Source organism: Psittacula echo (assembly GCF_963264785.1).
Source record: "Psittacula echo genome assembly, chromosome: 22".
NCBI lineage: Eukaryota > Metazoa > Chordata > Aves > Psittaciformes > Psittacidae > Psittacula > Psittacula echo.
Genome location: NC_137758.1, coordinates 4,032,629 through 4,060,440, shown reverse-complemented (window position 1 = coordinate 4,060,440; position 27,812 = coordinate 4,032,629). Strand labels below are relative to the sequence as shown.

Below are 27,812 nucleotides of genomic sequence, written 5' to 3'. Positions count from 1 at the left end.
GGGAACCATGCTGAGAGGTGATGCTTGGGCAGCCCTTACTCAGCTGTTCTTCCCAGAGCTGGTGTTACAGAGCTAGAAAACAGGACAAGGAAGGTGAAGGGCTATGAAAGGGATTGAAAAGAAAAAGCACGAGCCTCGAAGGAGATTAACAAGTTTAATTTCCTTTCATGGTTCATAGAACCAATAAACGCATGAGTGGAAATACACTGCAACAGAGTTCCAATACTGCCTAAAACTCAAATTCAAGTTCAGACTTGCACATTACCCAGCTCTACACTCAGCAGTCCCCTGTGAGCACACTGCTTCTAAAATGTGAGAGATGCTAAGGCCACGTGCTCTTCCTAGGGTAACTGTGGTGTAGTTACACAAAGGATTAAGTTAGCTCTCATAGTAACATACAAAGAGCCCTTAAATAAAAGGCTCTACAAAGTAAACTTTGCTCATCACCATCAGTGGAGATAGAGGAGCTTTGTCCTCCCATGTGTCTGCCCTGTGGAGAGGATGTGGATTTTCTGTTACAGTGCTTTTTACTGGTACTTCAAACCAAAGCAATGGGAGTGCTTCATCCCTAACAAACCCAGCTGCCTGAAGTTACTGGAGCAAGAAATCTGCTGTACATAACTTGGCCCCAGCTCTGCCCAGTCTGCACACATGGAAGAGAGCGGGGAGGAGCTCTGTGGCACGGCTTGTAGGCACCACGTTTGAGTAAATCCTTTGCAAGGGCTGTTGTTGCCAAGCTGGCAGGAGGTGAGGCCAGGCACCTCCTCAAACAGAAAGGCATGGAAATGTGAAAGACGGAAAGAAACCTCCCATTTTCAAGCAATTATTGATTAAATCATAAGAACACCATCGCATTCCACCTAAAGCATTCTTGTATTTCTTGCTTCACACAGGAAGAGGGAGCAAGCACAAAGGTTTGACTAAATGAAGCTCAGCTTTTGCCCAGCTGAGCTTTGTGTGGTTCGTAATGGTACTTACAGCAAGCTGTTTGCATATAGGTTGGTTTGTTTCAAGTCTAGATATGTAGATGCTTTGTTATCTCCCTTCCATCCTGCCATAAGAACTGCTCATAGCAACAGTCTTACTACAGAAGGTAACTCACATTTCAGAACCCTTGTTTGTACGTCTGTCAAGGCAGTATTGGTGAAGGAAATGCCCACTGATGCTTATAAAGTTAAAGTGCATTTTCCTCTTGAGAACAGGTCTGACAGGCTGCTCAAGTGCCTCTTCAATCACAGGCAGCACAACTCTACCCTGCTGAAAGCTGTGCTGAGCAGGGGCTGGGTCACAGAGAAAACAGCCAGGTTGTGTAACAGGAATGAGGAGTCATCATCTCTGTGGAGGAGAAGCAAAGCAGCTGGCAGAAGGTGCAGCATCCAAACATCAGCTGGATGGGTGATGCCCATGCAGCTTCCTGCAGCTCAGTGCCTCTGCCAAAGGCAAGTACTGCTCTCAATTCCTCTGGCTGCCTGATTCCAGAGGTTCCAGAAGGAAGGTCAGGATCTCGCGGTCACATCTGTTTGTAGGCACTGGTCAGTCAGGTCTGGGCAGTCACGGGCCTGCCAAGGCTGTCTATTGAAACCTAGCATCAAACCAAGGAGGAACTTCAACACTGTCATTCAAAGCTACTTTCAGTCTCATGGAGTCAAACATAGAATTAAGAGGATATCTCATGAGTAACAATTACTTTAATCACCATCCCTAATATACCCTCTTCAAAGTGAAAGCTAAGAACCACAAGGAATTCACTCTTGGCTCTCCAAGCAGCACCTCCACATCCAGCCCAGTGCTGCAAACACATCCCTTCTCCCTACAGCTAAAGAAGAACTCAAATGATCTCAGGAGTGCCTGATAAAGGGAAGTGACCAACAATTCGAGCTGGGCAAAGAAACAAGTATGTAAGAGCACAGTAGGAAACCCAAAGTTAACTCCCAAGTTATTTGCTTGCTTTTGAATACTTTCCAGGTCTCAACTCATCCTGGCATGGAAATCAGAGGCTTCTCCTTGCATAGGATTAGAAGCTTGTATTACTTTAGCTAAACTGATTTTAGTGGAGCAATGAGGAAAACAGTTTTGGGGAGTTTGTTCAGCTAATAAAAACCTCCAAGGGTTACCTAACCTTTATAGTGCAGCTTCCATTTGATTAATAAAGGAGAATGGCACATAACCTGTCACCTTTCCTAGCACTCAGCACATGGCCATTGCTACCTGTTCTGCACACACTGGAAAGCCAATGCACCAGAAACGGTACGTTTCCACAAACACAAAAGGCATCTGGATAAACCCAAATCAAAGTCTGAAATAAGATAAAATCCAAACTCTGCACACAGTAAAGATGCTGTGTGTGACAAGGGAGGGAACGGTGCTCATCCCTAACACAGAGCGGGCAGAAAGTTGCACACTTCTTTATGGGAACAAAGCTCTCCTCTGGAACAGCTTCTCCCTCCACAGCTGCCCCTTACGCTGCTTCATCCTTCAGCACATCAACCATGTATTGCCTGAACTAGCAAAGCAAAGAAGCCACATTCCAGTTTGTCTTCAAGAGTGGATTTGATCCTTAGTTTCAAATGACATTTTCTTTTTCCTGTTTAAAATTAGTGCCTACTTTTGTATTTTACTCTTTTGAATGTAAAAAAAAATGTACATATTTCCCCCTTCCACACTTCTGGAGGGTATTTCTTTATAAATCAAGTCACTCACTGACCACAGACATCACTGTCTTCAGGGAAGAAGTGCTTGTGCTGACAGTACTGCTCTCCACTGGTTCAATTCTGGCACAGAATGGTTTGAGGACTGTGTGCATCCCAAAGAAAATGTATAGGTCATTTTGTGACTCCAACCAACTTCCTTCACCCCTGGTTTTTTTTTGACAGTGCAATTAAAGAAAGTTTAAACAGGGCTTTGGAATGAAATAAATTAAGTCCTTTGTGTTTCTGCATAAATAAAAGTCAAACATTGCAGGATTAAGTGAGAATGAACTACACGGGATCTAATATACTGCTGATTCTGTCTTGACTCAACAAATTCCTGGTGGAAGAAGTCCCAAGGAATTTCTTTTCTAGTCTGACCCTGCTCTTGAGGGAATAGTGACCTATAGCCTCCTTCCTCCACAGGGGGAAATCCCTTCTGCATCTCCCACGGACCTCTGTTTTTCATGTGACACAACATGCTTTCACATAAGAGCTCCTAGCAACGTTTTCTGCTATTCTCTGTCACTCCTGGTGTGCTGAAGTAACTTTTTCTTTGTTCTTTCTCCTTTTTTTGTGTGTTCTTTGGTTTGCATGATTGGGCAAGAACACAATAAGGAAGGCTGAAAGAAGCAAAACTCCCAACAAGGAACATCTCTAGATGCTACCATGAAAGCTGAAGGCTGAAAACACACTGCCACTATCACCTATGGATGAAGAGGCATGCGGTCCCCCCCAGCTGAAGTTTTGTCTGTGGGCTGACCATTGCCCTTGCTCAGTAACAGAGGTGGCACCACACTGTCAGGAGAGAGGAAAGTGGCTGCAAACAGGTAACTCCTCCTTGTTCCTTCCCTGTTGCTCAGCCAGACTTTCCTTCCTTTCTCCCTCTTTCGAGTTCATTTTGCAACCCCAGCTGGTTTCCATTTGTTGAGGTGCTCAGTTTCCAGGAGGTTGACCTGTTCAGCAGCAACATCATCAAACCAGTGCCTTAGTGCTGGTGGTGTCTCCACTCCTCCTAAGCAGCTGCAGCCTGCGCTTCTCTGTCAAAGCTGGAAGAGGGGATTGTATTTTCTAATCTCCTGCAGAAGGCGAGCCTTGTCCATGTTGGCTTCTGCAAGGGCTATTTTCATGGTCTGAAGCTCCCTTTGCAACTCTGGCACTTCCTTTAACTACAAGAAACAAAGAGATTAAAAACAAACCAGGAGCTAGCAGAGGTAAGCAACAGGGCAGATTTGCCTGCACCCACCTGCTCAAAGAGAAAACCAAAGCAGGAGCTTTTGAGGATGACGACATCAAGTGACACAACCACATAAATCTCACTGTCAACATGACCCAGCTGGAGCTGCAGAAATACTTGCCAAAACTGGTGCCTACTGACTTCCATACCTGTTGTTAGAGCCAATTCAGATCACCAGTGATGGCTGCCTAATGACTGTGCTCTCCTAAGACTTCACATTTCTAGGTGTAGGAACAAGACTTGCAGAGGGCAGATTCTGGCTGAAGATAACTATACAAAGCAAGCGGGGCTTGGGGAGTAGAGGCTCTGACCTGAATTCTTCTTTTCTAAGGGGTCCTGATACATCTCTAAAGAACTGTTAAAATTAGGATGATAGCTGGAGCAAGCAGATGCCTCTTGGCATTCCTATTTCTTGTTTCAATGAACAACATTAATTCTGCCCTTGAACACTGCCAGTGAGATCCCACTACAGTTTCAAGGCACAGGCCAGTTTTTAGCTTGGGCTCTCAGAAATACTTTCACCCAAGAATCTAGCCTTTGCATTTGTTCCTACTGAATTCAGTAACATCAGAAAATAAACTGAAGCTAAGCTATGGTGATGCTTATGTACTCCAGTTCTGATCAGGGCTCTGCTTCACAAGATGCTATGAACAGGAAGAAGAGAAAGTCTCTGCACTAAATAGAAAAGAGAAAGATGAGAAATGAAGTGATGTGTCACCAACTACTGAACAGAATCCAAAGTCCCAGCCCAGTCCTGTATCAGCCCCACTACTCCCTTAATATGTATTTTCCATAGCAAGTGATCAAACAGGGAGTTTAGATGAACACTACATGCTTAAAAATGAATCAATCACCTGATTTCCAGATATAGGGATCAAAATGGAAAGAAGGTTCAAACCAAACAGCAGAATCTTTAAGCAAATAGGGACTCCCTGGCTGTAAGACTTACTCTGCTCTGACAAAACACGTCCTTGTTACAGGAACCTCCCAGTTCCTGTTTTTCTAACAAGGAACTGGACACAGAGGGAAGAGATGGAGTCAATCAGGGAAAAAAAAACCCAAACCAGCAGAAAAACACAACAAACCATCAGATTTCTGAAGGGAACAAGAGTCTGTGCTGGGCAAGGTACCTCTACTTCTCAGAATGCCTGTAAAAGGAGGTAAAGACCTGCTTTTGTGTGCACTCCCCATCTGCAACACATCACACCCACGAGTAACTGCAAACACATGAAGACAAACACCTTCATCTTCCAGCCTCTTGTCAGCTCCCTGGTTGTCCAGACAGCAACAGGCAGCAGTGACTCACCTGCAGTACACGTGCTGCTGGTGCTGGGGCTGCCTCAACACACTCTGATGGAGCCTTCAGTTCCTGAAGAGCTGACACAGGTTTTTCCTGTTTTGATGAGTCCTCCCCTTGCAGAGCTGGAAAGAAGCATAGAAGACATTCACATGTGGACATTGATAAGCAGGGTTCTCAGGGCAAAAAGAGTAACTGGAACTGGTTTTTTCCCCCCCTCTTTTTAAACAGCAGCCAGGGGAGGTGTGTGGTACGTTAGAATCTCATTCTCATTTGAAAATGGAGAAACTAAAGCAAGGGAAGGAGCAGTAATCTGTCCTGACTGTGTTAGTTCAAGGAAACACCAGGCATGAATTCAGGCTGCCAGTACTCTGGCTTAGGTATTAACCTGTTCTGCCTGTGGTATCAAACTCACTGTGCAAACAAAACCACAAAGGCAGCAAGACATGCATGAATCCAGAGATTTATACAGCAGAGCAGCCAAAGGACCTGGCTGTTTGCACTGAACATGGAACATTATTTGCCCCTTCTGTTCCAGTTCAGTTCCAGTCTCCTCCAGCACCAGGCACAGCAGAGCACTTTACCTCCAGCACAGCCCAATGTGGAGAGAATGGGGAGAATACAGAGGAGAATAAAACAAGTTTCCCAATGTTGCTGACCTGTTACATAGAACACCCCATCATCTCTGCGCTTCACAACGATGTGATCCACTGCCAAGGTGATAGGGATAGGGCCAGGGGAGGTAGGATATACCTGGGGGTTGTCATCCTGGAAAAAACAAAGCACAGAAGAGATTAACTGCTGTGACAGCTTCGGCAACTCTGCAAAGGATGCCCCTTGCCCCCAGCCTTCACAGGAGTAGCACTGCCAGAGCTCACCCACCACATGGAAAAGCTTGGCTCTATATACAAGGCCACATGTGAGCCTTAATCTGTGTAGAAAGCAGTCCCACACATCAGAACCAGGTTCTGTCATATCCGTAATAAAGGTTGAGGCCTATGGCTATCACCCTGAAGGCTGTTCTCACAATTGCCATCCTACAAATTCCCAATTCAAACACATAAGCCAATATTCCTTGGCCAAAAAGAAGCGAATATCCTTAAGGCTAGGGATCTTCCTGCTGCTGTGCAGCAGCAACACTGGCTCCTGTTTGACAGTGGAGTCAAAGCATTGATTGTAAAAAGGTTTCATCAAGACCTTCAGTCAGTGCCTTCCTCCTAAATATCAACTACCTTTTACATAATGTTTTTCAGCTGTAATTCTCTAAATCTTTACAGAAAAGGTAAAATATTTCCCATTTCAGTCAAGCACTGGGAGGAAGAGGCAGTTAATTCTTTGAGTCTGCAAAACCGGTCACCAACAAAGCTGGGAAGAGAACATGAACGTCAGGCTCCCATTTCTCCACAACTTGATCACAACAGTTCTATTGTGTCGCTCATTCATCCCTAAGGCAGTTTATAGAAGCAAAATAAAACAGTATAAGGGACACATAAACCCCATGTAGGCCCCACAGCATCATTTCCCAAGCAGAATCTTGCAAGTGAGCTCTGCCCAGGCTACCCCCTTGGGGGAGATCTCTGGTCCCTCATACACTCACCTTCAATGTGATTTTGGCATCCACAACTTCTATCTCCATGGGGATCACCTCTGGAATTATTTCATCCTCAAGAAAGGGGCCAAGGTTGGTCAGGAAGGACATGAAGAGCTCTGCTGTGTAACTGCGGACCAGCATATGAAGGAAGCCATTCTGAACAGCAAGAGGTGAACGCACAGCAGCATCAGGTCCTACTTCAAAACGTAAGCACACTTCTGGCTGGGTCTTACAAGCTTCACCGCCCAAAGGCTTCTCTATACCCGGATCTCCTAGAGCTATAGCAGAAAGATCTCATTGCAGAAGATATAAACTCAAAATAGGTATCTTGAAATGCCCTTTACTGTCCAGGTGCAGAATGGAGTCAAGTTCCCTGTCCTGGTTTTGGCTGGGATAGAGTTAATTTGCTTCCCAGGAAGAAGTACCCCTGCCCAGAAGCATTATTCTCAGGGCAGGAATAACTTCAGGGTTTCCACAGATAGATTTACTCACTCTTCTAATCCATTTCATACATCCTAGCAGAATTAAAAATATCCCACTCAATGATTACTAAGCACCACAGAGTTTGACTGTGGAGGCACTTTGAAAATGTCTTTCAAATACCAGATTTGAACCACTGATAGAAAAGATTCTTATCATTCACATTCCCTCACACACAAGTCTGATTCAATGCTAAATACATTAAACATTAACACTGAACTACCAGACCAAATGGAATGTTCCCCAAGGGTGGCCAGTATAAATGCCAGTTATAGAAGTGCAGCTATAAGGCAGCAGAATCCAAGAGCGAGTGCCTTACCCAAATAGCCACGCAGATACTGCCACATTCCAACATTGTTCAGCTGCTCTGGAACCACATTCATTACTTGTAAAGCAACTGACAAATCATCACCTCGTGCCTCTATTCCACAGTTCACCTCATTCATCTTCAGCACAAGGACTGACACCTGAAACAGCAAGTGACAAGCTCACTTACTAAAACGAACACCGCTGCAGGGTTCACTTCCAGATTCACTTAGAGAAGTATTACAGTGAAAAGGAACAGAACTCTGACCAGCTGAAGGCTGGGGTCTCCACTCTGTGAAGTTGAGCTGTTTACTTCAGGAGACACTCCACCTTTGTCCTCTGTCATCAGGCTTGTTCTACTGCATGTGTCATTGTGGACCTGAGGAAGATGCCCTGAAGGAAGAGGGTCCAGGCTGGTTTCTGAAATGGAAGTAACAACAACTTGATTCTGTTTTCACGTTTTAAGTCCTGATCTCAGCATTTGCCTGAATCTCATGGCCTGAAAGCCTATACCATCCTCCCTGGAACTCTCACTTCAGCTCTGTATTGCTTAAATTCATCTGAGGAGCTGGAGAAAGATGTTCACTGAAATGCTCAGTGTACCTTATTTCCAACCAGCCTTTATTAAACCCTTTCTAAATGCTACGTACCATGCACTCACCTGCGCACATTTACAGCCCTTCCTCTAGTATGGCAAAAGGCCTTAGAAACATCATTGTTATGTGCAGGGGGCACCCACCCCACTCAGTTATATTCCTCGTCTCAAAGAAAAGGCACGTATAAAAGCAAAAAGAACCATTAATGGGTGAACTATTCTTGATCTTCAAAAGGAGGAGTGGTGCAAATGAATTCCACATGAACACAGCACCATTTGATTGCCCAAGGCAGAAAACTGTTCACTGAGGTGAAATAAGAGTGGGGGAGAGGATAACGCCAAGCGCTTGTTACCAGAGTCTGTGAGCATCACAAAGCCATCACTGCCATCACTGTCCATGGACAGCCCATCCTCAGGGCCGCTCCCATCCACAGATGTGGCGTCAAAGGAATGCTGGGATGCTGTCCTCTGCATGGAGAAGAAACGTGTTCGGGTGCTGCCAGCCCCGCCTGGGGTCACTGCTCCCTCTTCAGCTTTGGGCACAGGATCCCTACCAGGGAAAAAAGAAGTGATAAAGGCAAACAGTCTTCAGATTACACAGACACTGGGCTGGGCTCTGAACACCTGCAAGCCAGACTATAGTGCATTTAGACCAACTCCAAGAGATGAAGATCTAACCTATTTCTAATCCAAACAATATGGAAAGAAAGGCAGCAGTCAGCCTACATTTCCCCCCTTCCCTGCAGCCATACTGCTGCTGTTGGGAAGCACAGGAGGATGGTACTCACTTGGCTGGTGGGAGAGAGAGCATCTTCTGCATGGTGGAGGTCATCTTCTCCCGGCTCAGGCTCAGAGCATCTTTTGTTATAGACATGGCTTCTTTGGTGAGGTCCATAGTCACATGCAGAGCTTCCTTCGTGGCATCCTTTGTGATATGCAGTGCACTAGACAACTCCACCTCTAAGTTCTTCAAAGGGATGAGTTCTGCCTGGCCACTGAGAGTGATATTTCCTCTGCCCAAGGACTGCGTGTCTGAGGTTGGGCTGGAAGGGAGAGCAGGAGGGCTCTGAGTACGGCTGCTGGTCTCTGCTGGCCTTTCTGCAACCAGGGCTTCCACAGCTTCATGTGCTTCCTCTACCAAACCTTTCTCCTCTATGTTCTTACTGTTTGGAGCTGTACTCAGAGCTCCATCACTTGCAGATCTTGGGAGTCTCTCCAGTGGTACACTGGTACCTGTATTTTCACTCTCACTGTCTTCTGGGACCTCTGCAGTACTGCATACTCCCTTCTCTGGCATGGTCTCCAATTTCAGTTCCTTCTCTTCAGCTGCCAGCCCATCCTTACTGTCGGAAGGAGAAAGCTCAGATTCAATCAGGCTTGTTGTGTCTGAGTCAAGGGATCTGGGTTCCAACACAGACCCTGGTGCGGGGTTCATGACTAGGGCCACTTCGGCCGTGTGGAATATAACTCCTACACAAGCAGATATGGGATCTAAAGGAGACCCAGTCACTTCCTGGGTATCTCGGGCCAACTGCTCCTGTAGCTCTTGCAGAACTTCCTTCATCCTGAGTAGCACCAAGTATTGGTAGTGGTTGAGACGAACTTTGACGTGGACAGACGAGGACACAAGCACATGGATATCCGCAGAGGCTTCCAGCTCTTTATTATCTACTCCATCATCAACTTCAAAGTTAGCTTCTCCCAAGACATCCATTGTCTCTGGGACCTTGTAGATGTTCTTCAGATCCTGGTCAGTCTTTGATCTTTGACAAACCCCGTGCTCTCTGGAAAGGTGCTCATCCTTTGAGTGATTGCTAAAGCTGGCAGAAGGCTTGATTTTCAACTCAGAGGCTGCCAATTCCTGTCGTTTAGATATCTGAGCTTGTCCCCATCTCTTGGGAAGGCAGGCCCAAATGGAAAGGGGAAAAGGGTCAATAAAGCTAAGGGCTCTGCCCTTGGAGCTTTCAGCCCCCTCGAAGTCCAGGGAAAGCTCAGTGAAATTCATAGACCACAGATCTTCAGAGGCTGAGGGCTTGCGTGGCAGCTGGGGAAAGCCAGGATGCTTGCGAGGCCTCTCATCCACCTCATATGCATGGCGCAAGAAAAGGGTGTGGAGGAGGCTGAAGTTGTCCTGACGCCTTGGGAACTTGGTGTAGCTGGAGTGGAAGAATTCTGAACTGGCAAATTTACGAAAGAGGCTCTGGAGGTCCTGGCAGCTGCAGAAGGGAGCGTGGCGGGTGTTCGTGACCGTCATCTCTGACGCGCAAATGCAGAGCGCCTGAGGACGATCCTGATGGTCAGCGACTTTCCTCTCCACAGGGATGTTAAGCTGCAGTAAAGCAATGAGAAGTGGAATTATCAAAGGCTGATCCTGGCATTGACACAAAAGGTCAGCAGTGGAATACATAAACAATTCAGAAGTCTCAGTCTAAAACAATCCCAAGTGCTGGACTAGAGTCTCAATTTAACATTTACAAATCAGGGAGAGAAATGAATCAGACACAAGGGAATTTAAACTGATTTTTATTTTAGGGTTTTTTAACATCCACTGCTTATGCAGCAGCTCAACTTACAACATTCGCTTTCTTCCTTCTCTGCAAGGACTTACTATACTTTTAGCCTCCTCACCAAACTGCTAACAAGGGTAGTCAATGACAACCACCACAGGACATGGGAATGGTACAAGGGTCAAAGTGGTTTCCAAAGGCCAGAAAACAACTTCTGACTATATAAACCATTAATTTCTCCTTGAAACTGTTTCCATAAATACTGACTTGCCTGCCTATTCTGGACTAGAACTCAAGTGCCTGTCTTACTGTCCATAGATCAAAGCAAAACTAGCACAAGTGGTAAACAGGAGAAAGTTAGAGAAAGGCAGAGGTTTTGTTTTCTCATTCTGGACTCCAAATAGCTCTGGTCCCATGTTCCTTCTACAACAGGGAGAGAAAGAACACTGAAGACTGAGAAAGGAAGGAAATGACTGGTACCTTCAGGTGGAAGCCATCCAGTCGAACATCTACATGCTCATCATGCTTGCCTGAGTTCTCCAGCTTATAGATGGCTTTGAACTGCTCCAAGCTGCGACAAAGATCCAGACAGAAGAGGTTTATCCAGAGCACACTTGCTGTATCCAGAGTAAGCATCAGGCCATTCAGCTGCACATACAGGTTTGGGCATGGAACTACAATGAAACAGAACCAATACACATTAATAGTAGCAGGAAAGGCACTTCAGGTGGTCTGCAGCTCAGCGTATAACCTGCGCTGACAACACCAATGCAAAGAGCTTCAACATCCACTGGAAGACAGATCTCCTGATGAAAAGGAGAAGCTGTGGTGCCCAACAGAAATGAGGTGTTCCAAGTCTCGCATCAAGCCAGCCGCAGAGTACCAAAGATGCAGCTTCCAAAGCACCTTACACTCCTGCTCCACTGCTAATCAATAAGGCTGAATCCTGAGAGTTGGGCAGACAGCAGCTCCTTCAATACGTTCCTGAATAGGTTATTCTGCAAGCACTCCCCATTTTGCACCAGGCAAACTCTGTTCCACTTTTACGCAGACAAAAACCCCAGAACAGTAAAAAGGCAAACATCAGAAAAGTAAACAAAAATGAACACCCAGAGAATACGTAACAGGGTTAACACACCTGAAGATTCAATTCTTAATTCTTTAAGAAACTTATGAAAGAAGGTGCTAACCTTGATGTATTACCTGGAAAGTCCTGATTGTCTGGGAAGTAATACTCTGTGAATTCAATGTGGATTGCAGAGACCTGATCAGGAAGCTTGAAGAATTTTCTGCTACATGAAAGCAAGGTGGAGGGTTTCTTACTTTGCTGACCAGCTGTAGAAACCTGAAAACACACACAATGGTATGCACTTGAGCAGAATTCCAGTTTGGCAAAATAAAATGTCCCAGTTACCCTGCAGTCTCCTGTATTGAATCCATCTCATTTATACATCAAGCATACTTTTTACATGAGTGCAGAAACTCTGGTTATGCAATTTGCTCTGAGCATGAAAATTATCAGTACTTCGTATTTGGTTTAATAGTTTTATGGGCAACATAATAATGGCATTTGGGTTCTCTAGGCAGAGTTTTGATTGTCTTGGATGACACAGGATTTGCATGGTTTGAATCGTATCAGATTAGATTTCTCTTTTAAAAGTGACATTAACATCTCCAGACACTGCTCATATCCCTACCTGGTGAACATCCAGGTCATCCACTCGAACTACTACACAGCTGGATCGAAGACGGCTCCAGGGAGGGTGCCGGAGTCGTGGCAAGCTTGTGGGAGGTACATGGCCTTTCTCTAAGGGGCTTTTATGAGGACTCAGTGAATGATCTGTAGGGATGGAGAAGCAGAACCAGCAGGGTTTTAGTCATCTTCTTTACAGCAAACTTCACCATCAATACCAACACATATGAGTTTACAGAGCAAATTTAACAGCTCCAAAACTAGAAACAGATGGACACAGCTACACAGGAAAACACAATCAGGACCTCTGAAGGAAGAACATTTTGAAAGATGAGTCTGCTTTATAGCAAGAGAATACATTCTTAGACAGGCTTTAATTTACTCCTCACATATTCACTTACGGAGAAACTCAATAAAAAACTAAAGTCAGAAAAAGGGACCGCTGCAGTCTGTCCATTCCTGCCGCAGTGTTATTCCAGTATGATAGCCGCTGTTTCTTGCCATTATATGTAAGTTTTTTAGCATGGTGTGGACTCTGCACCAAACCAGCCTGCTAAACTGGGGACAGGCAACTAGAGATATTGCTGGATGGAGCAAAATTGTTACGATCTCTTGCTTTACTATGAGTTTACCATTACCTGGTTTCTTTTTGAAGGGGAAAAGCGGAGTCCTGGCAAATGCAGGGTCCATTTCTTCATAAAGCCTCTCAATCTTGCTTTGAAATTCACTGACCAACTTCTTTGCCCACTGTCCCCGTGCTTCCATTGCTTCACTGTACCTCACCCAGTGCTTGCAGGCATCTCCTGCATGAAAGCAAACATTCTGCCTTTAAAATAGAGGTTCCTGTACACACACAACCCTCCTGGGCCCCTCAAATACACGCAAATCTGTACAGCATTCCTCTTTATTGATTATCAGACCTGGAATACACAATATGCAGCATTCTAAGTGCTTGTGAAACAAGCTCAGGCTTTCACACAACAGCTGGTCCTACCAGCAGATGTTCCAAATCGAGTGTTAGGAAAAAAGTCAAGGTGGCTTTTCCTTGATTCTTCAGTTAACCACAAACAGATTTTCACCTGGGATACATCCCATAACCCTTCCAATTCATCAGGCACACCTAAGAACCAGATACAGAGCTTAAGCAACTGAAAAAGAATCCAGTTTCAAACGTATGTCTTTACAACAGACAGCAACTTACTCCTCTTTGTACTCTGCTCTGTCAGCAACTTTTCAGTCATCCACCAACAGGTAAATGAGGTTAACCTTGCCCATGAGGATTTGAGTGCTTTGTGCAGACTTTCTTCCAGTCCTGCCTGAAGCCATACAGCATCTCTCTTCTTCTGATTCTTTTTGAGGTTGTTGCTTTTCTTCAAGCCTAAGCTTCTGTCTCTTAGTGATTCTAAAAGGCTCTTATCTTTTAATCTATTTGCTTTTTAAGTAGTTTTCTAGCTATCATGTTTGTAAAGAAACATCCCAAATTCAATACATTAAAGTTAAAAAACCCCAAGACAGCATGGAAAATAAGCAAGCCTGAAGCCATGCAGCATCACTGCTCCTCAAATTCTTTTTTATCCCCCTCCTCAAGCTGGGAGGCCACACACTCCCCTACCTGCCCTGTGGAAAGGGTAATAATCAAAAGCCATCCTCCTGAAGGTCAGCTGTATGGCACCCCCCAGCATCCCATGCTTCAGAGTACCTGTGGAAACACAGAGCAAAGAAAACCATGATCAGCTCTGCAATCCAAGTCCTGATCCAGGAGAATTCAACACATCACTTTGATCACTACCACTGAGTGACTGTCACCATGGCCAGTGTTACGTGTATCAAAAGCTGCACCAAAATCTTGGCCTAGGCAAGGAAAAGGACAACTAAAGGTGACAGGCCAAACAGTTTGTATGGTAAGAACCCGACCTAGAATCTCAAATACCAAAATGCAAGAACCCATTGTTTCCCAGGCCCCTATCAATTATACTTCTCACTACAACAACTAGCACTTGCGTTTACAAGACGTGCTGGTAGGGCCAGTGAAACAGAGACAGAAAAAGTGATCTAAAAGCAGCTCAGGAGACAGTGGTACACAGACCAATTCAAAAACATCTGGAATAGTGATGGACATGGGCAGGAGAATATTTTTTTATTTTTTTAATGGAAGATGCGTAAAAGCAAAGAGTACAGATTGGATCAAAGATGGCTGTGCAGGAAAAGGGGGGTACATTTGTCTCAAAAGAGAAGAAAGTACTTAGAAGTATAAGGGATAACTGGAAGCAAAACAGGCACTAGTTAGCAAAGGCTTGTTTGAAAAGAACATGGTTGGCAGGTCTGTCAAAGGTGGCAAAGAATCCTTACAGCTATCCTACTGTGAATGTCCTGAATGTTGTCAAAACAAACGTTTTCTCACCAAGTGGAATGATCATCCTTTATTCCCACTGCTCAAACCAGATTGCTCCTAGAGCAGATCTTCTAACATTTTGACCACATCAAGGGATGGATTTCCCCATGTTTGTCCAACAAAGCCAAGAAAGATTTTCCAGTACCTAGTTCAGACATACAGGACTGATCATCAGTCCCCCATCAGCCTGAACAACTGGCTATTGCCTCATGGGGAAACTGGAACATGGAAAATGCTTGGTTTTCAGAGGAAAATCCTCATTCAAGACACAAAATTGATGATCAGATTAGCGTTTGCCTCCTGCAGCGTCCTCCTGATGCTGCCCCCAGTTACCTGACTCTCGAGCGTGGCTGTCATCACAGATGTGCAGATCCAAGCGTGAGATGAGGAGGTGATATGATGACTCTTTCATGTCATGCTTATCAAAATATTGACCAATGCTACTTGCATTCAGGCTGACTCCAAACGACTGAGACCAGGACTGCTGGGTACTTGGTGCAGGTGGTGTGATCTAGGAGGGACAGATAAGCTTGGTAAGAGCTAATAGAGAAGAAAACAGTAAGGGAGAGAGGTTACAATGCAATTAAAAGCAACTCATGCAACCTTCCAGACTGCAAGGCATCTATTTCTAGAAAGTAGATAAATCTGGATCCTTTCCTACGTTCTCCTGAGCAAAAATCTTTGCCTGTGATCACACTTCCCCTACATCAAGCACTTACCTTGAAATACGCTTTAAGACTCATGGACAAAAAAGGGCTAAGTATTCCTGCTAGGAATCCTGATAGGATGTTGCTTGCTATATTGTGTACCTGCACTTGGTGGCCATAGTTACGCAGTTACTGCATCCTGGGCCTGGGACGAAGTGAAACTCTTGAAACAATAACGAGTTCATGGGCACAAATCAGATCTTGGTTGTGTTTGAAGGATCAAAGGAGAATATTTTGGATTGATGGCACCAAAGGGATAAGTTATTTGACAGGTTTTCTTCTCCAAGAGAGTGGTCGGTGGTGGAGTCAGCATCCCTGGAAGCGTTCACACACCGTGTAGACAAGACCTTCAGTGACATGGGGTAGTGGTGGCCTTGGCAGTGCTGGGGAATGGTTGGACTTGATGATCTTAAAGGTATTTTCTAACCTGGTTGATTCTATGATTCTATATGCATATCCCTCCTTCCCCAGAGCTTCCACCACCAGCAGGGATATTCCTCTTCCCTCATCCTTGTCCTGGAAGACAACTTTTGTCCTCTGCCTCTATGTATTTATTCTGTGACAGTCCTCAATTACTCAGCACAATATTTTGAAAGTGGTGAGGGGAGCTCAGGGCTCTGGCAGCAGCAGCTGTTCTGAGGTTCTCATCCACTGCTGAGCTACACTTGAACCAAAGAACAAGTGCAGAAATACTCTCTCCAGAGAAGAAAAAGAAACCTTAATAACAATAGTGAGATTAGATGCCAACATTTTCCCTTGAGCATCACAGCTCGCTGTGCTTTTATGTCATAATTTACTATCCCAGTCCCTTTCCCCAGCCTATGCAGGTTGTCATTCAGAGGCAGAAAATATTCTTTCTAGAATGTATTTACTGCTTATTACCAGATCAAATCCCTGTGGGACCCCCTGAAACTTCCTATGGGCCAGCCAAATCCAGAAAGCCATGCAACTGAACGCCACTTTTTCCCTGTCATTGGACAGAATCTGACCCATGACTATGTATGAACATTCTCTAACGCTTCCTGGCAAGGAACCCAACTCCTTTAGTTGCTTTATTACCCAACAACAGCCCATGCTTTATGTGATGCTGACCTGATACCAGGTAAGCCTACCAGTTCCCTAAGCAAGGACCAGGTATCACACAAACAGAAACTGTCTCTTTCCTTTTTCCTGGCAGACCAACATTCAGATCATGACTCCCTCACCTGTACAGACTCTGGTGCCAAGCTTTTCCTCTGCTGGGCAGACTTCTCCATGGCTTCACTCAGAGACTCGGCATATTTCATCATTGCTTTCAACTGCGAGTCTGTTAGCACCCAGAGCAGGTCATCAAGGAGAAACATCAGCTTAGATGCCATCACATTGCAGTCTTTGGTCTGAAAAAGCAAAGATGCGTCAGGGACTTTAAGAACTGCACCCATATACACACACTCTTCATACTCACAGAAGCTGTAGGAAAATCCCCTAGGAAATAATCTGCTTTGACATTTAGTAAGAACACAGCTGTCTCCAACAGAAAACAGAGAGCAATACAGCAGCTTGAGCTCAACATTTCTGAAGGAAAAGAATGGAAGCTCAGGAATGTGTGAGGAAATAGGCATCACCACACGAGGCAGTGAGACTGTATCCTGGGAAGTATGGAAGAAACTCTTACCCTCCTCTTGAGAGAGATCTGGATCCTCCCCTGGTTGGTAATGAGTCTCAGAGGAGTAGTAACAGGATCCTGATCACCATTATCAGTGGCATCTGCTTCTATGCGAAGTGTCTGCCAGGTGAGCTCTTTGAATGTCAAAACCTACCCAGAAGGAGAAAAATAGGAAAATGCTGAAATTTTCAACAATTTCAAAGATTAAAATAAATGCTTAAAAGCCCTGGAATGGAACAAGGCCACAGAAAATCATTCAAGACACTTTTCTTCTGCGACTCCAGTACAAAAGCAAAATCACATTCCATGTAACATCTAACTCCCTCTCTCACACTGAGTTTAAAACCAGACCAACTACAAGGGCATTCAGAACTCCAGTTTCACTCTCTCAGCTTAGAGAAGCTCAGAGTAAGTTCTGAACAGAAGTCAGTTCTCAGCCACCCTCTCCCAGCAAACAGCAGGCTCACCAAAAGCTCCTTATCATCCCTATATAAGAACTCAGAAACCAGCCCAATTACCCCAGAGGTCTGGGACACAAGTGCCACCCTTCTGTGCCCATTATGACAGGCAACATCAGGTAACACTTTACCTCTCCCCTCTGTGGATCAGTAATGCGGGTGAGTCGCAAGTCACTCTGTTGCCAGTTTGGGTTGACACTGTAGCCTTGGAGCTGCCATAGCTCAAAAGAAGCATGAAAGGCCTTGGAATGAATCTTGATGGTGATGGAATTGACAACAATAAACATCCCCTCCACAACCTTTTCAGCAAAGCCATATTCACTGCAAAGAGAAGATCCCTCAAAGTCACCACCTCTTACAACAAAAGGCTTAGTAGGTGTAAGGCTACATACAGAGAGGCTCTGAGGTTTCTAAGCAATATTAGAGCCACTTGAACGTGAATGCAGAGGAGCCAGTGATTAACCATCAACAACACCCATACCCCAGTAGCACATTACAAGGAAAACATGGAGCTCAAGATCTGACCTTTGACCTGCAGCAAGAGCAATGGGAGACTGTCCATTGGGTGGCCGAGGCTCCTCGCATGTTCGCATCTCTACCTCCACTTTATCCAGGTACTGCAAATACACAACAGGGGAGCAAAAAACACAAGACCAGGACTCAAGCTCAGCCTACCAGCCTTAGATCTGGGACTCTATGGCAGAAATAACCCCATCTCTGCAGTCTCTTGATTCTCCCAAGTCTTACATGTTAAAGGTCTCATTACCTTTGGGTAATTGGAATCCCCATGGGGGGGGGGGGGTAAACCAACAGAAAGCAGGCACACTGTTCCCCTGGACTTCACTGAGAGCTCAGTCCAGCTCCATCCTGTAGTGAAATGCGGGTCTTGTGGGAGGTCTCTTATGGCACAACAGGACTATTCTCAGTACTCCACTTCCCCTGTGTGCTAAGGGCCTCGAGGATTTAGGTAAAATGAAGATTTGAGCGTGCACTTCATGGTTTCCCTTTGCAGAATTTTTCTTACTTTGGAGAGATCAAAAGGAGTGAGGAAAAGAACGGATGGACAAGAGAGGAAACATTACCAGGCAGATTGGGTGTGTCTTCAGCTTTGTCCACTGGATCTGAAACAATAAAGCTGAGGTTACAGAAGTTCTCTCTGCATTGGAAAGTTTGGGATACTGCAGGAAACCATCTGAGTCCAAAGTCTGAGCCCCACTTTTCTGAGAAATGACCACAGCAACAATCCATCGTGACCCACTGTATCCAGGACAAACAGGTTCCCATACGTAAGTGAAAAGACATTTCAGCCACCATCCAGCCAGCAATCCAGCTTAGCTTTTGGATCTCACGTATCACAGAATCATAGAACAGTTTGGGCTGGAAAGGACCTCAAGATCATCAGTTCCACCCCTCTGTCATGGGCAGGGATACCTTCCACTAGACCATGTTGCCCAAGGCTCTGTCAACCGGCCTTGAACAGTGCCAGGAATGGAGCATTTACCACTTCCCTGGGCAACCTCTTCCAGTACCTCAACACCCTCACAGTAAAGAACTTCATATATCTAACTTGAATCACCCCTGTTTAAGCTTAAACCCATCACCCCTTGTCCTATCGCTACAGTCCCTGAAGAGTCCCTCTCCAGCATCTTTGTAGGCCTCCTTCAGATACTGGAAGGCTACTATGAGGTCTCCACACAGCTTTACTTCTCCAAGCAAATCATCATGGTGTCCTGGGTTCAGCAGTAGCAGTCATTTTTTCTCCTTAGTAGCTGGTGCAGCGCTGTGTTTTTGACTTTCGACCTGGGAATAGTGCTGATAAAGCCGATGTTTTCAGTTGCTGGTCAGAATGTTTACTCTGACCAAGGACTTTGTGAGTCTCATGCTCTGCCAGGGAGGAGGGGAAGCCGGGAGGAAGAAGAGACAGGACACCTGACCCAAACTGACCAAAGAGGTATTCCATACCACAGCACGTCATGCCCAGGGATGTAACTGGGAGTTACCCGGAAGGGCTAGATCACTGCTGGGTGGGGGCGAGGTATCAGTCAACGGGTTGTGAAGTGTTGCACTCTCTTCCCTTGTTATTTCCTTTATCAGTATTATTATTGATGGTAGCAGTAGTGATTTGTGTTATACTTTAGTTACTAAACTGTTCTTATCTCAACCCGTGGGAGTTGCATTCTTTCAGTTCTCCTTCCCATCTCTCCAGGAGTGGGAGGAGGAAGGGGGGGAGTGAGTGAACAAGCTGCCTGGTTGGGTTTAAACCACGACACATGGGTAACAGGCATTCTGCAGGTCAAATTCTTATTTTTCCATGTTCCTTTCTGGAGAATGTTCTTGTCCTTAAAGTTCACAATTAATTCCTGCTGTTCCTGGCAGTCAGGTAACTCTTTTGAAGACAGCACAAACCAAAAAGATCCATTTTATTTTCTTACAGCAACACATACTTTGCAGTTGTTGTAGGAGGGAGAACAAATGCTCGTTACTAAATTAAGCATATCTGACTCTAAAAACAGAGCAGATCAGATGAGTGAGACAGGCTCATTTCTACTGTCACTTGGCAAAGTAGAACCGTATTTCTTTTATAGCAAGTCTCTTCAATATATTAAAAACTTCTGCATTCACGTAATGCAACTACAGTTAGCACCATTTCTGGCATTTCATATCAAAAAAAGAAGAAGAACCTATAGAACAGTTAGTTCAGTGTGCGGAAGTGCAGGTGCATGCACAGTTAGTGATGATGCATGGAAATGGGTGCGAGTGGGCATAAAGGATGACTGATTGCAGAGTGCAGCTTTTCACATGCACTTTTCAGGCATTTCTCACTAACTGCATTTTCAACAATTTAGCCTGAAGTTACATTTATTTTTATAGCATAATTAGGCTTTCAGAGAACTGCACTCCATTCCTCTCTGCTTCTTATTCCCATTGAAGGTCTTTGTTACCTCTTTAGCTTTAAAAGAAAACCAAGTCAGTGGGAATAAGGGAAGACACAGAAAACTCCTTTGCTATCAAAACAGCAGGGGAATGGGAGTGAATTACCAGAGAGGTCTGTGAAATCTAAAGTGATACGGAGGTGATGAACAGGAAATGACTATTCACTATTTCTTCCAGTAACAGTACCATGAGGTTATCAACTAAAGCTAGCATATGAAGGTTTGGTACAAGCAAAACCTAATGTAGTTGAGCTGTGAAATTCTTTGCCATAGCACACTCCGGATATTAAATACGTGGGTCCAGAAAGCATATGGGCTCATTCCTGGAAATTCATCAGTGGCTATCAAATAGAGACACTTCACTGCTGGGTTAACAAGTCACCTAAAGGCGACCACAGCACACTCTCCCTGTGCTTCTTTCAGCATCCTCTACCATCTGCTGCCAGCCACCATCAGGAGGAGTGGCCCTTGGTGAAACCTCCTGTGTTAGTATTCAATCAGCAAATCTCACCCCTAAAGCACAGGGTTTGATCTGTGAGGATCAAATCACATCATGATTCTCCATCAGAAATTCCCAAGTGACAAACAGAAGTTGCCCATAGAAGGCCTGAGCTGCGGTTGGGGATGCAAGCGCAGCCTCCTCTGCTCACCCTGATAGATGCCTTGTTGCAGTACACCCGAGTGATGGCAAGCCAGGTGGGCAGCTCCAGCACATTCTGCAGCACCTCTTCATCCAGCTCCAGGTTGGTCAGCTGCCCCTGCCCTTTCAGTGTGCTCAGGTTGATTTTGTCTGGAGAGAGATTCTTAGTAAACCTACAAGAGAAGAAAGAGGAGACTCTAAAAAAAAAACCAGCAAAGCTGCTAAGATTAGATTTTAAGGGAGCTATTTTAAGTGTAAGAAGCTGCTTGCTGTTTTGTTAAACCATTACTGACACTTCTAAACCCAGAGCATGTTGCCTCCTCCAGGAAAAAGAGCCCAACAATAAAAAATCTTCACACTTTGGCATTTGAAGAACTTTTTTGTTCATTTGTTTTAGATCAAATTCAAGTTTGAGAAACTTGAAAATTCATTGTAAAGCACTGGGAACCTAGAAGCCAGCAAAACTGCCATAGGACAAAACCAAGAAAAACTGCAGCAGCTCAGCAATTTTACTTCCCCCAAAGTTCCATTATCTGGATTCTTTTTGAAGTCTTCAACACAGGAAAGTAAAAATTCATTAATAAATTCACTTCTACGGCTGTCTCTTTAAACACCAGCCTCACATCCAGCCTGCTCTTTGGTTAGCTGGTCCAAGCACACTGACTAACTCCCCTCCTCTCGTTTTGGCAACCAGCACCCATGGCTCTCTCTGGTTGCAATTCCTCCTCCAAGGGCTTTTGTTGTTTCCACCTCCCTTGTACGCAATGCAGTTTGTTATCTTCAGAAACCTCATGTGCCCGAGGTTTAAATACAGTGGATGAAACTATTTCAGCTGGACTGCTCAAGAGCAGCGTATTCAGGTGTAGATCTGAACACCTCTGACTTGCTGTCCTGGTTTCAGCTGGTTTTCCTAGTAGCCGGTGCAGTGCTGTGTTTTGGCTTTAGTCTGAGAACAATGCTGATAACACACTGACGGTTTAGTTGTTGCTTACCCTGATCAAGGACTTTCAGGTCTTCCGTGCTCTGCCAGTGAGGAAGGGCACAGGAGGGAGCAGAGACAGGACACCTGACCTGAACCAGCCAAAGGGATATTCCATACCACAGCACGTCATGCTCGGGATAGAAACTGGGGGGATTTGGGCAGAAGGAACTGATCACTTCTCAGGTCAGGCTGGGTATTGGTCAGCGGGTGCTGAGCAATTGCATTACGCATCACTGCTGGTTAGTGTTTTGTTAGGTTTTTTCCCTCCTTTTCCCTTTTAGTTTTATATTCTCTCCCCTTATTTCCCTTTTCATTATTAATGGTAGTAGTATTCTATTGTCCTTCAGTTATTAAACTGTTCTCATCTCTACCCACAAGTTTTACACTCTCCTGATTCTCCTCCCACCCAGTCCGGGGAGGGGGAAGGTTCTGGGGTGCGCAAGCGGCTGCTGGTGCTGAGTTACTGGCTGGGCTTAAACCGTGACATTTGCTTTAAATTACCATGGCCCTTTAAGGGCCAGAAGAGCCAGTTTAGAGGGCAGCAGGCCTCAGAGGCTGTCTGTGTCTCAGCAATACTTCTCCAGGACAGCTGTCTCTATCAAACAACCCTTCTGTGCAGAAAGGGCTGTCACCAAGGTAGCTTGCAGTCTGCAGTCACAGGATTCAAAGTTGTAGACTTCCTGCCAAGCTACTTACCCACTACTGCAGCTAGCACTTATTCCACACATTCCTCCATGCAAATGCTAACTCTAATGCTGTACCGTGGTCCAAAAAGGGGAAGAGAAAGAAAGAAGGGCAAGAGAAAGACCCTTTTGTCAACGTAAGCAGGATTAGGCTCACAGTCAGTCACATGCTGCCACTCTCTTTCCCCTGCACCAGCAGTGTGGGGACTTTTCTGTGAAAGGAACAAAGGGCATCTTGAACAAAGTCATTGCTAAAAGAGGGGAGGAGGAACCAGAGCAGCACTGTGGGGGTGGCAGCTGATGTGCTCACCACAGGAACACAAGGTGCAGTGCAGAACCGGCTGAGGGGCCACAGCAGCTGCTGGTCAGTCAACCCAGGGTTTCCTGGGGCAAAAAAGTGCCTTTCCAGAGCAAATGCTTTGTCAGGAAAAGGTCTGGTGAATGATGAAGAGCCACTGATGTCAACTCTGTGCCACTGATGCACCAACTCATGGCAGAGGAGGGTGGCACAAACAGCTGTGAGTTTTTTACCTTGATCCCTGCCACTATACAGTCTTCTACTGCCACAGAAGCCTGTGTCAGACATCGCTTGTGGAATGTCACCTCCCTCCCCTGAGCCAAAAGTACACACTGACAACTGATTAAAGACCAAATTTAAAACACACCTGTCAGCATCTCAGGCTGACACATTCACTTTAAACTTGTTACTCCCTTTAACCGGAGGCCCTCTTGCTTAAACACACCCAGGAAGGTGGCCAAGTCCAACACAGCTTCTGAGCATCCACACAAAGAAGTAATGCCTTCCAAGTGTGCTATGGTAGCTGCTCTGCTGATGGGGAGATGCCAGCGTATGCAGAGTGCCTGCAAGAATTGTGTCTGAGTCCCATTGGAAGCACCCACAAATCTCAGGTACTGCTGAAAATTAGATCAAATACCTCCAGAGGCAATACATGAGCATCCTTGTCTTGCATTAGAGAACCAGGTTTGTTGAAAGCTGTGGTAACCATAAAATCATCAGAGAATCAATGCATGGTTTGTGTTGGAAGGGACCTTAAAGCTCCTCCAGTTCCAACCCCTGCCACAGGCAGGGACACCTTCCACTATAGCAGCTTGCTCCAAGCCCCTGTGTCCAACCTGGCCTTGAACACTGCCAGGGATGGGGCAGCCACAGCTTCTCTGGGCACCCTGTGCCAGCGCCTCAGCACCCTCACAGGGAAGAGCTTCTGCCTAAGAGCTCATCTCAATCTCCCCTCTGGCAGGTTAAAGCCATTCCCGTTGTCCTGTCCCTACAGGCCCTTGTCTAAAGCCCTCTCCAGGTTTCTTGTAGGCTCCTTTAGGTATTAGAATCAAGTAGTCATGCCCACTTTGGGATTGGATACTCATAATAAAACAAATACAACCTGAACAGGTAGGTAATAAAAAGCACTTGGCCTCATTAAGCTCAAAGGTTGCTGTGGGCAGCGATCAGCTTACAGCTGGGGAAGAGGCTAAGACGCAGAGCAGCTTTCCCACACTTGTAAAGAAGGATCAAAACCCTGGTGTCTCAGATGCTCATCCCAAGCTAAGCATGCTTAGATGGGGAAGCTGCTTTCAGTGAGTAATGCAGAAGAAAAACCTAAGGACGCATCTAAACCAAGGCAGTACTTCTGTTTAGAGTGTACCAAAAAGAACAGTAACACAGTGAAAGAGCACTAGAGCTGTGAAACAGGACACTGGTGGGGAGTGGTGGTGCAGACGCATCAGGGGATAAGAGCTTCTCAGTGAAATTCAATAAAAATCATTTTGGTAAGGATTTGCACTGCACTGCTGAGAACCCAAACCCCAAAGCATTATATTTAATAGGTTTGGGCAGTTCGGCTTGCCACAGTTTCCCTGTTTAGCCAAATGGGGATAAATACTACCTTTATAAGGTGAGATCAAGTATCGGCTACAGCTGAGCACTGTTAAAAAAGACAATTAAAGAGGCTACTTTCAAAGAAAACAAAAAAGACATGAAGGCACATCACTGGTTTTATTTTAAAGCAATAGAGGTACTTCCATGAATATTACAGGCTGCTAAACGCACTCGAAGTACTGCTCTTGGACAGCATCGGAGGAGTTCAAGCCACATCCAAGTTCAAACACAGCACAAGCAGATGCTGCTCCAGACAGCTCATAGGGAGTGCCCTTTGTCCCAGCTGGACCAGCTCAATCCTCAGTCACAAGCCCTCTTCCTGCAGAATCTGCCACCCCAGTATTACAGCCTTGTGCCAGTGCAGGAGCAGCAAAAAGCGAAGCTACCTCATCTGTTTTCTTTTCTAAGCTAAATATAGGACAAAAGAGTGAAAAGCACAGATGGTGAAAGCACTGCAAGTTTTTAGGTTCTTCTGCTCTAGGAATTTAAGCTGCTAAACACAACACAGGCTACAGGCTACACACCACAGGCTAAGCCTCTAAAAGACATTCATAACTCAGCTGTGTCACCGACAGCAAAACCCAGCTTTAAGATCACCGTGAGTGACCACTGTCATTCGATTAGACATGGGATTCATTTAATCTTAGCACTTGGTGTGAAACAGCCTTCCTATTTCCCTGATCTTGTTCCCTGTAAATCTCCAGATAGAAAGGGAACAAAAGCACACCCCATGCAGAAATGACTCCAAATGAAGACACAACAAGAGGAACAAGGAATTGTTTCACGTGGAGACTGAACAGCAGAAAATAAAGGCTGCTTAATGATTCAGCAGCAAAATTCTTCCAGGCAAATAAACAGAACTGAAAGAGCAACCCAAAGGGAGTGTGAAGCTGAGGTACTTCGAGGCAATAAAACCGGAATGGAAGAGCATCATCTGTTTTATACAACATTAAACTGTGTTCAAGATGCATTTCTGCAAAACGTCCACACCACTTATGAAAGGGGCAGGATCAGACCAACCACCCCAAACACCCCAGTAAGCCCAACCAGCAGTGAAACAGGTATAGCTGGAGAAGTTTTCAGGACATCCTGTCTCCCTGGAACCACACAAAGGACACACAGGGAAATGCCAACAAGCGGCCCAATTGGAGGGAAGAAGAGGGGGTGTTTTGATCGGGAATGCATTGTAACAGTGCAAGTAACAGAGGCCAAAAAGCAAAATGAAGTAAAAGCACCAGCAAGAAAAGTGTATTGAACCAAAGAAAGAAAATGATCCACATCCTAGGAGGAGTGGCACAGAGGAATAAAGCCCAGCTCTATTTCAGCCTCCATTACTAACCGCTCTCATCTACCTCTCCCTGCCTCCTGACAAGATGACTGAGTTCATAACCAGCACAACATGCTGATTTCAGGTTCAAGGAGACAGAAAGCTTGGAGATCGGTGATATCAGAAACACATTTCAATTAGCACAATGCGCAGGTCGAGCAGCAGTTCTATGGCACTCCACTCTGGTACAGTGCCTAACAAGCTGGAGTTCAGAACAGCTACTGACTTAGAATTGCCACAGACACTTCATTGAGGAGACTGCTTGCTTGAAGTTTGCAGGGACTCTTCTGAGGTTCCAGAAACATTCAGGATCTATCAGAGAGCCAGGATTCACAGGTCCCACCTCCCTGCTCCAGCACTCACCCCATGCAAGCCTGCACAAGTCCCTTCAAGCCCCTCACTTTGAGCTTCTTCATCAGTAAAACCAGACAGGACTCGATCATCTGCAGCTCCCAATGCACGGAGAAGAAAAGCACTGTGCAGTGCTGTCCCTTCACTATGCTCAGAGATACACCACCTCGCTATTTCATGTTATTCTGCTCTTGCAGCAATGCAGGGGGAGGACGGGCCTGTGAGATACCACAAGAACCTTTAGATCTCATGCAGCTCTTTTCTATCAAATGGCACGGAAACTGAGGCACCGCCGTTCACCCAAGGTCAATCCCTCAGTCAATGGCAGAGCCACAGCTGAAGCCTCATTTACTGCCTCACATGTGAAGCACCAGGTGATGGTCTTCCTCAATGCACCTTTTACTGCCTTTAATAAACTTCACTGGAAATGACAAAACACCAATGAAAATGACAACCAAGCGTGTGCCAGGTCTGTCAGGAATTACAGCATTCCTTCTTGCCCTCGGTACCTTTTACTGTGCACTCTGTTCCTTTCCTCTCCTCAACCTGTAGCCACACTGCCCAGCTGCCAGCCGAGCAGGCGCTGTTGTTGGAAGCCGCCCAGGCCCACAGCTATCCCGAAGGGTCACAGCCAATGCAGCCCTCAGACACTCGGCACACAGGCAGAGCACCGAGCAGCGGGAGCCAGGCAGGACCCGGCTGGGAACCTTCAGTACAACGGGGGCCTGATACCCGCAGGACGCAGCCCTGAGAGCCGGCCGGGCCCTGATCCCCCGGGCTCCACAGCCCCAGGCCCTCAGACAGCGCCCCGGGACCTCCGTCACCAGCCCGGGTCCGGCAGCTCCACACCTCCGGACCCCCACAGCCCGCCGTGACCTCGCCTCACCACCCCCGGGCCCGGCAGCCCGCCCCTGCGGTCCCCACGCCCCACAGCAGCCCCTCGGACCCGGGCCCTCACCCACACCGCCCCGCCTCACCGCAGCCCTGCCGGGGCTGGGGGGGTACAGGAACCGGGCCGGGCGCGGGTGCCTCACCGGGAGAGGTGCTTCAGGATCTGCTTCTTGATGATGGCGGCCATGCCGCGGGGTCAGGCCCGCTCGCCGCGGGACCCCATCGCGCCGCCACCTCCCGCCGGCCCCCGCGCGCCGCCCCGCCGCGCCCCCTGGCGGCCCCGCCTCGCGCCGCAACCGCGGGACCTGCGCCCCCCTGCCCGGTATCGGTGCTGGGCATCATAAGAGTGCTCATCATTAGAGCTTTACCCCGTTAACGCGGTGAGTAGCGGGGCTGCGGGTGAAAACCCGCTTAGTATCACCTTTTATGGCCCCCGGTCAGCCAAAATGAAGGTTTTTATTAAGAAGGCGCTCACACTACAACAATCAAATGTGAAATACAAGCCAGCGAGGTGCC

At 46.2% G+C, this 27,812-nt stretch overlaps 1 protein-coding gene across 2 annotated transcripts; it reads right to left on the bottom strand.

Annotated features, from left to right (window-relative positions):
* BLTP3A (bridge-like lipid transfer protein family member 3A) lies at window positions 1-27,561 on the bottom strand. 2 transcript variants are annotated; one of them, XM_080632940.1, is made up of 21 exons: window positions 27,440-27,561; window positions 21,179-21,341; window positions 18,678-18,716; window positions 18,121-18,212; window positions 17,727-17,916; window positions 17,147-17,287; window positions 16,698-16,868; window positions 15,119-15,296; window positions 14,006-14,092; window positions 13,032-13,196; window positions 12,398-12,540; window positions 11,904-12,045; window positions 11,181-11,374; window positions 8,982-10,522; window positions 8,547-8,743; window positions 7,867-8,018; window positions 7,612-7,759; window positions 6,819-7,090; window positions 5,881-5,989; window positions 5,231-5,346; window positions 1-72 (listed from the first exon to the last, which is right to left on the bottom strand). In XM_080632940.1, the coding sequence occupies exons 1-21, from the start codon at window positions 27,481-27,483 to the stop codon at window positions 40-42; spliced, it is 4,317 nt and encodes a 1,438-aa protein (XP_080489066.1). In that variant the 5' UTR covers window positions 27,484-27,561; the 3' UTR covers window positions 1-39. The 2 variants fall into 2 exon arrangements, with proteins under 2 accessions (XP_080489066.1, XP_080489065.1); XM_080632939.1 differs by lacking the exon at window positions 1-72 and adding an exon at window positions 154-3,856.
* Between the last annotated feature and the right edge of the window lie 251 nt (window positions 27,562-27,812).

What these genes read in the sequence shown, in the direction of transcription:
- BLTP3A (XM_080632939.1), bottom strand. Translation starts at nt 27,483, where the DNA reads ATGGCCGCCATCATCAAGAAGCAGATCCTGAAGCACCTCTCCCG. An exon ending in AGACAATCAGGACTTTCCAG is followed by an intron (nt 11,375 to 11,903) that starts GTAATACATCAA and finishes GTTTCATTGTAG; the next exon opens with TTCCATGCCCAAACCTGTAT. An exon ending in TGGATGGCTTCCACCTGAAG is followed by an intron (nt 10,523 to 11,180) that starts GTACCAGTCATT and finishes GCTTTACTGCAG; the next exon opens with CTTAACATCCCTGTGGAGAG.